Genomic DNA, 12,569 nt, shown 5'->3' with positions numbered 1-12,569 from the left:
TGAAAGGGTGTGCCTTTTGTGAAAAGCATTGTGGCACCCTCACCTTCCCTCACCGAGAAAATCTTATTCCTAGCCTCCAGAGTGCTGGCCACAGACGATTTTAGTTTGGCATCTTCTGGGATTTCCTGAGCCACAGGAGCTGCCTCAGCAATGTCCCTGGAGGATGCAGCCCATGGCTGACTCAGGACAATACCAAAGGGCCAGTGTAACACCTGAGCTCCTGTGGAGTCAGGTAGCACTGTCATTTGCCCAGCACAGCATCTCATCCTGTTCCTCTGTCCAATATTGGTTTCTTCTATTCCTTTCTCTCACTGTAAGAGCATCCTTTCCTGGGGGGAGGCACGGGAGGAGGGGAGGGAAAGGGAGAGGAACCTGGAACTGACTTGTAAAGCAACCTTGTTTCTAATTTAAATTTAAAAATAAATAATTAAAAAATAAAATAAAAAAAGGGAAGCAAAAAAAAAAAAAAAAAGCATCCCTTCCAAACCCGTGGGCAAAGCACATTGCAGGCTCCGTCCCCAGGAAGTCTCATACAGTAGTAACTTTGTGCCAGCCAATGTCAAGACACAGACAAGTTGGCAACTATGTAGAAAATTTCCAAAAAGACTCAAAGGAGAAAGAGAAAATCTGAACAGTGGTAGTCATTTATGAAAATTAATTATAAAATAATAACACTATGATCATCCTGATTTTTAGACAAGTGCTACTGAATTTCAAGGTAGGAATGTGGATGTGATGGTGTATATGTTTAATTGTACTCTGGAGGCAAGGCAGGAGGATCACAATTTTGACATCTATCTATGTATCTATTTATGTATCTATCTATCTATCTATCCTCAAGAAAATCTAAGGCACAGATTTCTAGAAAAAAGTTACAGAGAATAAAAGCTTTTCTGATCTTATAAGATTAATAGTGCATTTATTTTAAATTTGTGCAGTCCAATTTAATAAAAATGATAGGAAAATGTATTTGAAACTAGCTTATTATGGACATTACCAAGTAGGGTTTATCATAGGAACATTTTAAAAGAGAGTTCTCTCTCTCTCTGTCTCTCTTTCTTTCTGTGTGTATCTGTCTCTGTCTCTGTCTCTTGGGGTTAATGTGCCATTGTATACACACAGAGGTCAGAGGACAACTTTGTGCCTGGCATGGTGGCACATGGGAGGTACATGCAGGCAGATCTCTATGCGTTCAAGGCCATCCTGGTCTACTTAATGGGAGCCAGTCCAACCCTGGCTACATAGAGAGACCCTGGTGGTGGGGTTATTTTTGTGGGATGAGGCTCTGCTCCCACTGCATGTGGGTTCTGGAGCTCAAACTCAGGTCACCAGGCTTCTGTGGTAAGAGCCTTTTACCCACTGAGCCATCTTGTTGGCCCTAGGATGAAAACTTAAAGTTTAACACCACTTAATGCTGTCAGATAATGAAAAATGAGGGTTTTCCTGTGCCATCCAGGCTGATCTTGAACTGAGATGCTCCTGCCTTGGCCTTCTGAGTCCTAGGATTAAATACCACCATACTCACATGGTAGGGATATAAGTTGATAATATTACTTTACAGAGTAATTTATTTGCATCTACTAGTGTTCAAGAGATATGTGATTATCCATCAATTAATGCTGAAACACACCTCTAAGAGAATTCTTGCATCAGTGTCTAAGCAGGCAGGTACAGGAAGCATCCATTTCAACACACCCTTCTACATACAGGGACATTTTATATGTCTTTCCATTATCAGCTTGTTTTTTAAAAGATTTATTTAAAATTATATATCTCTGGCCACGTCATGGTGGCATACACCTTTAATCCCAGCACTTGGGAAGCAGAGGCAGATGGTTCTCTGTGAGTTTGAGGCCAACCTGACCTATGAAGCAAGCTCCAGGAAAGCTAGGGCAACATAGAAGGACCCTATCTCAAAAAACAAAACAACAAAACAAAACAAAGCAAAACAAAAACGATGTGTCTCTGTGTGGGTATACTCACATGCACAGGGGGACTATACGGTGGCACACACCTTTAGTCTCAGCACTCAAGAGGCAGAGACAGGTGGGTCTCTGTGAGTTCTCTCACAATCTGGTCTACCTAATGAGTTAAGAGCCATGGTCTCACTCTGTAGTGAGTAAGACCATGTCTTAAAACAAAGACAAAAACAATACAAACAACAGCAAAAGAAGAGTTTAGGGAGGGTGAGGGAGCTGGGATTGACATGAAGGAAGCTTGTTTCTAATTTAAAAAAATGAAAAAAAAAGTTGAGCCCCCTGGATCTGGAGTTCCCGGTGGTTGCTACCCATCATGGCAGCTGGGAACCAAACTCAGGTCCTCTGCAAGGACAGCAAGCACTCTTAACTGCTGAGCCGTCTCTCCAGTTGCTTTTAAACCACTCACTATTCTGTTTGTGTCGCCATTAACTTTGAACAGACATGGTCTCATATGGATTCTCTCATCATTTCATGCCTGAGGTGGGTCTAGAACAGATTGCCAGGCATGGTGGTGCTCTCCCATAACCCAGGAGACAGAGGCAGGAGGATTGCTAGGTCAAGGTGTTCCAGAGATACATAGTGAGATTTTGCTTGAAAAACAAAAAAACCCAAAAAAGTTTAAAAAGAGAAGTCATCAACTTCCCCAAGAGGAAAGGGTCTTTGATAGTCATATTTTTCATCTGTGAAATGGGTTCTCTAGAAGCCTTAGAAACCTGTGGTCTACAGGGACCTAGTTAACAAACAGTCCCCGAACCCCTGTGTGGTTAGAAGAGGACAGAGCCCCCCACCCCCGGGAAATACATGCTAATAGCTGAGAAAAGCTGATTATCAGCTCTGGAAGGAGCCGCACAGCATTGGGGGCCTGCACTTTCAGGCATGAGATGCTTAGTTCCAGTCTAGCAATAGGGTGGGGGGTGAGGGGTAGGGTGGGGGTAGTGGAAGCCTCAGAAGCAGAGAAGAAAGAGTTACTAAAAGAAGAGATAGATGACACCAGGCCTGGGGACAACATGTCTATAATGCCACCAGCTTCTTGGATGCTTAGGATGTCAAGGCATGAGACTCACATATTCAAACCCACACAGGCTACCGAGCTAGCTCAAGGTACTTTGTGAAACTGTAAGAGATAGAGAAAAAGAGGAGGGGGAGTGAGAATAGGTGAAGTCAGATCTTGAGAACATGGAGAAGGCTCAGATCTGCCAAGCTCCAGGTCCTGCTGAAGACACATTCAGATAGACTGTGCAGGCTAGTCTTGTCAGGGGCCACATGTGGGATGTGTAAACACACACTAAGGGGAAGGAGGAAAGCCCACCCTGCTTGAGTGAAGCCAGGGATCCTAGTGCACAAGCACAAGCTACGAAGGCTGAAAGGCTAGGGAAGCAAGGCTTAGAAGGCTCTGTCGGCAGGTCGACTACCCAGCCAGGACTGTGGCCAGAGAGTCCTACTCTTCCTCTGCAATGAGCAAGAGATGAGGGCCTCAATGAGCTGTGTGGCAATTAGTACTTGTGCTGCTATAGGACCATGATCCCCTCTGAGAATCCTCACTTTAACATCTTCTCTGCTTCCTATTAGCTTGTTCTTCAAAAGTTAGGAGGCCATGACAAAATGGTAAAAGTTAACTCCAAAGCCATTTTGAATTTACCCTTTATCTGGGATGCTATGAATTTTTGGTACAGATTAAGAAACCATCTTCCTTTTATAAAAAATCTATCATTTGAAATGTAAATCATTACATAAGTTATCATATTATTTATTATTAAGTATCACTATACTAATAAAATATTAGGAAACTCTCCAAAACATCCAAGGTAAATATCTCCATTTTCTTTTCATATGCTTTCCTGTGGGTTGGGACCCACTGAGGGGCATTCTAGACTTAAATGATCATCACATTTACCACTTTGTAGGGAATGAGCGGAGATGTAAATTTAGATAAACATTCAAGTATGCTCCAGGCATCCTGAAGAAGCAGACATGGGGACTTGGTGCGTGGACGAGAGTGCAGCTGCAGCAGATAAATCACGTGACGTTGCTGAGCAGGGCCTGCCCTGACACCGCCCCACATCTCCAGTCCCAACTCTCCACCTCACACACCCTCTATTCCTCCTCCTTTTCCTCCTCACCACTGCATATCTGTGCCTGGAAGGAGTATCACAAACTCTAGCATGTCCCACAGTTCATAGACTTTTTTTTTGCCCCAGTACATCCTGCCAATGGTGCTAGCCACCCTAACTCTGGACAATAGCAGGATATCCGAGGCAAGTCATGATGATGGTCCCGTATTTATAGTGCCTCAAAAGCCAGAAACCTTGAACTAGACCAATGACTAATTGCAATAAGTGTGAAATCTATTTGGACCAAAAATGCACTGCCATTTTGCAATGCCACTTCCATGAACAAATACGTGATGGAGAGGTGGGGAGATGGAGGAAGAGAGCAGCAAGTGTGCGGTGGAGAGTGGGAACCGGAGATGGGATGGCAGTGACAGACAGGTGTGGGGAAAGGCTGCTGGGACAGGTGAGCATGCCAGCAATGAGCACGACTGGCAGGGTGATGTGCAGCAGCCCAGAGCTCATGCAGGCTCTACCCTGCACACACTGCCCGGCCGGATGCTCTTCCTGGTTCTGAGCTAAGGCAGGGTGTCCCCGATGGAGGATGGTTCAGTCTGGATTAGACCCGAGGCTATGTGGAGGTCCAGGTTCTGTCACGCTGATGTCTGTGGTTCTGCTGTGGCTGGGGGCTGTGTGGATATCCATGGTCTGGCCGTTACCAAAAACCATGTTGACGTCTGTGGTCTGTATTGCTGCCAGAGACTATGCTGAGGTCTGTGGTCTGTGCTGTTGTCGGAGGCCTTGTGGATGTCAGCAGTTGGTGCTATTGTTGCCAGAAAGCATGTGGAAGTCGATCTGCGTTACAGAGGACAAGGAACTTCTTTTGCAGCTGTATCGACGACTGCAGACTCAGTTGAGAATGAGAGACAGAAAGCTTCTGTGGCAGCCTCTCTCCACCCTACCCCCAAAAGTAACGGTCTAGACAGGAAGCCATTTCGAGAACTCCAAAGTCGTGACAGGGATGCTGAAGTGTAGCTCCCCAAGGTTGATGGTTTCTGGTGGGAGTGAGGCACGGGAAGGACTCAGTTCTATTTAAGGGGCTGGTCACTGAGAATTGACCGCGATCCAGTGAGCATAGGGACAACACAAATTGGACTTGTTTTTTTTCTGTTCTTTTTCTTGAGGGAGGTCACAAGAGTGAGGGGTGGGGCTGGGAGGACTGGGAAGTGAGTGTGGTCAGGGTGCATTGTGTGAAACTCCCAAATGATAAAATATGTTGGCAAAAAGTTCCCACAGGTTCTGTTTGGTTTTTGTTGTTGTTGTTTTTTTTTTTTTTGAGACAGGGTTTCTCTGTATTGTTTTGGAGGCTGTCCTGGAAGTCACGCTGTAGACCAGGCTGGCCTCGAACTCACAGAGATCTGCCTGGCTCTGCCTCCCGAGTGCTGGGATTAAAGGCATGCACCACCAACGCCCGGTCATCACAGAGTCTTTTAATGTTCTTAATGTGCCCTTACAATGGATTCATGACCTCCTCTTTCTAGTTACTATAATTTTTGTGTGAGAGGCAAACCCTTAACAGGGTGTTTGGCTAAAGAATGGTTTTTTTTACAGTAACACATTGGCTTTATGCACATTCCTGGGTACAAAATGATGACATCCCTAGCTTTTTAAATGAACCTCTAAAGACGATCAGGCAGTTACTGAAGGGAGAAGCCGGTTGCCACGGATGATGGAGCGTCGCTCGAGTTAACCTGCAGGAATTCATCGTCTGTGAAGAAGTAGTGGGGATTCTACAAGAGGAAAAACCAAATAGAAAGGGAAAGTCAGCAGACTTACTCTCAAAAACAGACTGTAGACAGGCTTGACCTGCAAGGCCCCAGAGCCAAGCCCTGCTCCAGAGCTAAGAGTGTGTTTTACATTTTAAAGTGATTGAAAAGAGCCAAGTAGAGTGGAGTACAGTTATAACCCGGGACTTGAGAGGATCACAAGTTAAAAGTCAGCCTGGATTCCATGGTGAGGGGTGGGGTCTCTCTAATACTCAAGGAGAGAGGGGGTAAGAACCAAAGGAAGAGTAGGAAAAAAAGAGTGAGGGAGGGAGGGTAGGATGAAGAAAGGAATCGGGAAAGGTAAAAGGCACAGTAATATACAATGATCTGAGAATTCTGCAAAGTTTGATTTTTGGTGTTCATTTATGTATTGTCCATGCTAGGACATAACTGCTAGTGTATTGCAACAGAAAACTGTATGGCCCACAGAGATTAAATGTTTATGTTATGACACTTCACAGAGCAGCTTAGCAGTCTCCATCCTGGAACAGTCATTCTCAGTTTTGGAACTGTTTGGAAAGCTTTAGAAATATTGCTTTAATTGGTCTGTGGAGATTCTGACCCCATCAGGACACATGCTATTTCCATAATCCTAAGCAGCAGTCCACCTTGGGAATGCCTATGTGATACGAGGCATGGTCTCTGGAAGCTCAGGTTGGCCTAGCCCTTGGTGTGGTAGCTGAGGATGACCTTAAACTTAGGCTTTTCCATATCTAGTTTCACATAGTGTCAGGAACTGGACCCAGAGTTTCTCACATGTCAGGTAAACATGCTGCCAGCAGGCTACAAACTCAGCCCTGCTTGGTCTGATTCTTTTGGGGTAAAGGCATGAAACCTGGGCTCTGACTGTGAGACAAAGTTTTGTTACCCTTTCAGTGGCTGTGTGTTCTGGGAGAAAGGATGCTGAGTGCTAATTCCTTACCTGACAAGCAGGTTGAAGATGGGGAGAGGAGGATTCGGTGAGGGAGCGAAAGTTGCCTCTTGTAAATGGAGAGTGCATGTTAGATCATTTTACCGGGTTATGTGAAGACACAACCCTGGGCATCCCTGGAGCCCAAACCTGAGTGCCCTCTCTGAGGGACAACTTTTGCTAATTTTCAGGAATCTTTGGCTTGCACAGCCAATGGCAAACTATGGTGTCAGTAACAATGGCGTAGAGTTGGATTTTGATCTTTAGATTCCTAATTTCCTAAATATATAAATAAAATTTCCATAAAATATATAAGTATGGGGGTCAGATTAGTGTATCGAGGCATTTTTCAGCCCCCATTTTTTTTTTTAATCTGAAGTTTAAAATTCCTGGGAGTCCTACCATTTTTTATTTGGTAAATCTAGCTCTAGGTACAAAAGCCAGTAATTAAAATAGAAATTAAATGTAATGTTTGCTAAAATAGCTTTTACCAAAATTCATCCACAGTCATTTTCCTCTAAGATTTAGAGTCTAAGCTTTTCTGTGTGAAATGACTGTTTTTAAAAGGGAATGCTGCTAAAATTCGGAAACTGACCGCTAGAGGGAGCTAGCCTGTTACTAAAGAAACTGAACTAACATTCTGTATCTTTCCTTAGCCATGCACGAAAACTGTAAAGAAATTGGAAAACAATTTTTTCCCTCAAAGGCAGGCCTTTCGTTTCCTTGAAAAAAAAACACATAACAAGCATGTCCAATATCTGGGAAGTGACAAACACATCCTTTGAACAAAAGATTCAGCCTCACTGAGTTCATGAGTTCATCTGTCTGAAGAAATACAGGAGGCTGCACAGAAGAGCTCTAGGATATGGATATGAAATAGATGAGGGAATGACTGATAATCGTGAGGAGCTAATTATGTAAACATCTCCTAGCAACAATACTGTACCCAACATTTACCTTAGCCAAACAACTGATACAAATGGATGAACTCACCGGGCATTGGTGCTGCACGCCTTTAATCCCAGCACTCGGGAGGCAGAGGCAGGCAGATCTCTGTGAGTTTGAGGCCAGGCTGGACCGACAGCCTCCAAAACAGAGAAACCCTGTCTCGTAAAAAAAAAAAACCAAAAAAAAAAAACAAATGGATGAAGTCTTTCCACACTGATTTAGACCTTGCTTAAGTTTGCTTTTGTCTTTTCTTAGTTTTGAACTTATGTGATTGCCTGACACTTGCTCTGAACAATAGACCTTCAAAGTGCTTTGCTTTGCCAAGGTTATATTTGTAATTTTGCTATTCATTATGGGATGGTGGTTCAGGACATTGTGCTATCCTGTCTCTGTAAAAGGTTTTGCTACATAGATGGCAAGTCACTAACTTCTGAGTGTTTTGCAGATCTGGAAACCCATTTAAGAGTTGCATCCAGAAGATCAAGCATGGGAGCTTAGTTCACAGAGGATACAAAGGTCAGATTTGCTGTGTACTTTGTGGTTGGATAAGGCACAAGTGATAGCAACTAAGGTGTTTAGGAGAATTCTACAACAGCTTGGGCCTGTACATGCTAAGGAATGAACAAAGATAACTTGTGAAGAATGCAAACAGATGCTCCCAGAAGGTTTAAGGTTGTTACTCCAAGTGCTAGAGGGGTCACCTGCCAGTGCTTGTGTGGGTCACCCCCTTAGAGCTTTTGATCAGAGGTCACAGAAGACCCTAAAACAATAAAGACCAATGCCACTGCTCTTGGGTGTTTTTTTCAGAGCTAGATCATAAGATCCTATTGCTGAATGCATCATATGCTTTGGCTGCAGGACTTGGGTAAATAAAGCTTGTCTCCACCCTATGAACTATCTCATGTGTATCATAAATTGATACTAAGACTGTCCAGGAGAGTTAAGGTAAAATTCCTACTGGGTTGCAAATCTTGCATGTTTCATAATGGAAGTATAAGGAGAGATCTGCCAGCTCAGGCAACAGTGGCACAGAGTAGTTAGTCATGCACAGAGCCAACTTTCTGATGTGATCTGAGGTCCACTCTACAAGGGAAAATTCATATCTGACATTGGGAACGTGGGCAAAATCTGTTACTAGGGAATTCCGAGGCTCCTATGCAGAAACAACTGATATTGCACTGTATTTCTTAAATGTTGTAGCAGCTAGGGTGCATCCAAACAATATACTGTCATAACCTATCACTACAATAAATGTACATTTGGATATTTTTCCAATTTCCCTTTATTTATGTTTTGTAGCAGGAGAAATGCCCCGGTTCTTACCAACAGTGGTGTTCCAGAGACAATGAATGACCTGACAACATTACAATATCTAACTTGGAGGAGGAAAGGGGTCATTTCTGTTTATACTGGAAGCCAAAGCATGAGCCAAAGATAGGAAGCTTATGGTAGGAAGTCAGGCAGAGACTGTGGAAGATGACCACTGTTTACTGACTCCTTTCTAGGCTCATGTTCAGGCAAACTTCAAGCAAACTTCAAACTGACATAATTAACAAAAGAACAAAAGGAGTTCTAGGACCCATGAGGGCTAAAGGATTAAAAAAATAAAATGTTACATAAGGTTCCTAACTGAAGGAGACTCATCTGACAGCAAGGAATAGGGAAGGCAAAACTGGGCCACAGGGCAGAAAATGGGGCAGGCAACATGGGGCATGATGGTTTTGTGTGTCATCAGGCACGGCCACGATGAAACATTTCGATGAAATGATTCACATGTCCTCTGGTGCACGTTTCCACTGAGAAAGTTGCAAAGAAGTAACTCTTGCCACTGCTTCTGGAGTCACTAAAGTCATCTTCTGTGCCTGGTGGTGCTAATCCCCCACCCCCACCTCACCCTTGTAGATAGCAGTGGGGGTTAGGTGGCATTTGCCTCAGAAGGAAAGTCAGGCAAAGGGTAATGTGACTGGCAGGCTTTAGGAAAGTGTTCTTGGAGACTCAACCTGTGCAGACTCAAGGGTTCCTAAGCAAATGCTGCTTGGCTATTCAATGCCTCTGTTGTTTGAAGGCAACAATAGGCTGAGATAGTAGGCGGAGTTCAAGGATCAGGTTTTTTGCATATGTAGTAAGCATGCTTAGAATGCCTGAACTGTCAGAGTTCTCTGACTTAGGCTGTCCCAATGGTAGGACTGACTGTTTTAAAAGCTTTGCTAGGTGATGGTGGGATGGAATACCTGTGCTACTGGGATTCTACCCTACAGGGCTTCCCGTAGATGCTTTGTCGTGGTCGTGGGTGCTGGTGGCAAAACTTACTTGCTGTTTTTTTCCTATCAGTATCACTGTGTTCTCCCTGAGGGGGGACAAAAGCCCACGGTGGGGGGCAGGGGCATGGGGGAGGAGGGGTAGATATTTCCACAATGAAGAAATTCTTGACCTTCTTCGGTCAAAGGGGCAGGCTGGGAGGCACGTGGAGAAAGAAAAGTCAACTTCCCCAACTAGCCCAGAGAACCAGGGTGAGGAGGGGACTGCCATGGCTTCCAGTGGTGGTGTCTAGAGTGATGACTTAGTCATGAGGCCATCTTGAAAACCAAAGGTGGCAATCTCTGTGCTTGGCAGTTATTGTGCTGTTCCCAGACACTTGGAATTCTCAGTCTTTGATGTCCAGCCCTCCTCTTTTCTGTGACTGCTTGATGCAGTTGTTTCTCACCCAGGCACCTCATGCTCACCCATTTGTCCTTATTTCTTCTTTCAATCCCCCAAAGAAACTCAGTTTGAATTAATAGGCAACCTTTCGAGATGGGGTCTGAGTACCCACATGAAGAATACAGAGAGTTAAGGTGGACTCGTCCAATGCTAACCTCACTCTCTGGAGTCATTTTCAAAGGGGGTCCTCCAACTGGGTTTCAGGATTGTGGGAGCTTTGGTCTTATCTTGTGGCCTAGGGTGGCCACACAGTCTGCTTCCTCATCAGCGCCACCCAACCTTTCTATGTCTCTGAGGTTTTCATCTGTCTGAAAACTATACTGTGACTTCAGTGTTTTCCCTTATCTCTTTCCCATAGACTCATTTGTTTTATTTATTTTTCTCAAGCTGGCCATCAATAATTCACTTGTAATATGCCATCCTTGTAAGATGGCTCCTTCCTTTTTTCTTATCTGTGATTTCTGCCATGAACACACGCAGAAATATTAATAAACATTTAGTAGTAATATAATAGTTCTTGGGAAGAGCAAGTTTACCCATATTTTACACATAACAATTTCTTATATCCTATTTGTACCTGTATATTGATATATTCCACAGCACTTAAGTAAAGACAGCTTTTAATAGAAACTGTAGATTTATTATGAAACTATATTATTATATATGTACAGTTTTATTATACAGAAATAATTAGACACTGCCATTTTAGTTGAATTTTCCCGAAGATCAGATAGCAAATATTATTCACTAGTTCGAGTTTTCCTTTGTTTTAAGTACATTTTTCTTAAAAATATTTAATAATGACTGCAGTCATGAGAGAAGGAAAACATGAATAGAAAAGAGCTTGGCTCTGTGAAGTCAAGAGAAGTGAAACACAGAAATGAGAAAATAACTATGAGCTTTATAAAAGTGGTGTGCATTTTCACTTTGGAAAATTTTGGACAATATGGTCACATATATCACCTCTCATTGTGCTTGATAAACTCTGAATAATTAATGTAAGTCCATATACAAATAACAACCATTGGATAATCTAATTTACATATCTCTATGACATCATTAGTCTGTATTGGAGAATCTGCACTGTGCTGTGTGTAATTCTTTCTGGCCATTGCCATATTTATTTTTCTGGTAAGTTTAGTATTTCATTCTCAATGGTTATCAGTTATTCACCATGAAACTTCTTAAAGGTCACTTAACTATTGTCATAGTTTCATTTCGTTTGTCAGGGTGAGCAAAGAGTTTATTTGGCTGGCAATTCTAGGTTATAGTTCATAGCAGAGAAGTCAGAAGCAGGATCTGGTCACACCACATCCACAAGTCAAGAACAGAGTGAAACAAATGCAACCTGTTTGTTCACTGCTAGCTTTCATTGATCTCACATAACTCAAGTCCCAGCCTAGGCAATAGTGCCACCCATACGGTGTCTTTCTATATCACGTAACAAGGTAATACCCCCCAGACATGCCACAGGCAAACCTGACTTATGTAATTCCTCAGTTGAGGTTCTGGTCACAGGTGATTCTAAGTTGTGACAAACTGACACTTCAAACAAATCAACATAGCTTCCTGAGTGTTGAAATACATGTTCGAAATCACAATCAATCTATTCTGTAACTCTTTAAATGACAAACTTCTCACAGCTATGGGTCTTGATGTGCCAATAATAAAACATAAACATGGTGAAGATTAGCTACCATCACTCATCCAGAACATACAAAGGCACTTGCAAGCGCGTGCGCACGTGCATGCACACACACACACACACACACACACACACACACACACACACACACACAGACACACACACACACACGAAACTGACTTTAGACCAGAGAATCACACTGGAGTAAAAACAAATACCAATGCAGAGGTTTTGTGGTTAAATTTGTGGACTTCTTTGTTGATGTCATTTTCTTGTCTTAAGGGAAGAGAATGATCACAGACAGTATGTAACTTTAACTCATACAGCCTGCTGATTAAAACAATTATAATTGCAGTCTCATTCATTCTGTGATTTATGATTTGTAAGAGAATTAATAGCATTATTAATTAAACTTATTTAAGTTATCACAATTATTAAATATAAATAAAGTTGAACTCCTCAACTTTATTATTTTTACCCACGAATTCACCAAACACACATTGGCTCTCTATT

The 12,569-nt window shown here is 42.9% G+C and overlaps 1 protein-coding gene across 1 annotated transcript in view; it reads right to left on the bottom strand.

Moving 5' to 3' along the window:
- Window positions 1-1,537: 1,537 nt before the first annotated feature.
- LOC121143481 overlaps window positions 1,538-12,569 on the bottom strand; it is a 50,906-nt gene continuing 39,874 nt past the window's right edge. Inside the window, exon 11 of the mRNA XM_040755334.1 lies at window positions 1,538-5,817. Coding sequence (XP_040611268.1) covers window positions 5,725-5,817 — 93 coding nt within the window. The 3' untranslated portion in view covers window positions 1,538-5,724. The remainder of the gene's footprint in view (window positions 5,818-12,569) is intronic.

The sequence above is a fragment of the Mesocricetus auratus genome, unplaced genomic scaffold, assembly GCF_017639785.1.
Source record: "Mesocricetus auratus isolate SY011 unplaced genomic scaffold, BCM_Maur_2.0 Super-Scaffold_100013, whole genome shotgun sequence".
Taxonomy (NCBI): Eukaryota; Metazoa; Chordata; class Mammalia; order Rodentia; family Cricetidae; genus Mesocricetus; species Mesocricetus auratus.
The sequence above is the reverse complement of the archived record's forward strand: the minus strand, read 5'-3'. Positions and strand labels throughout refer to the sequence as shown.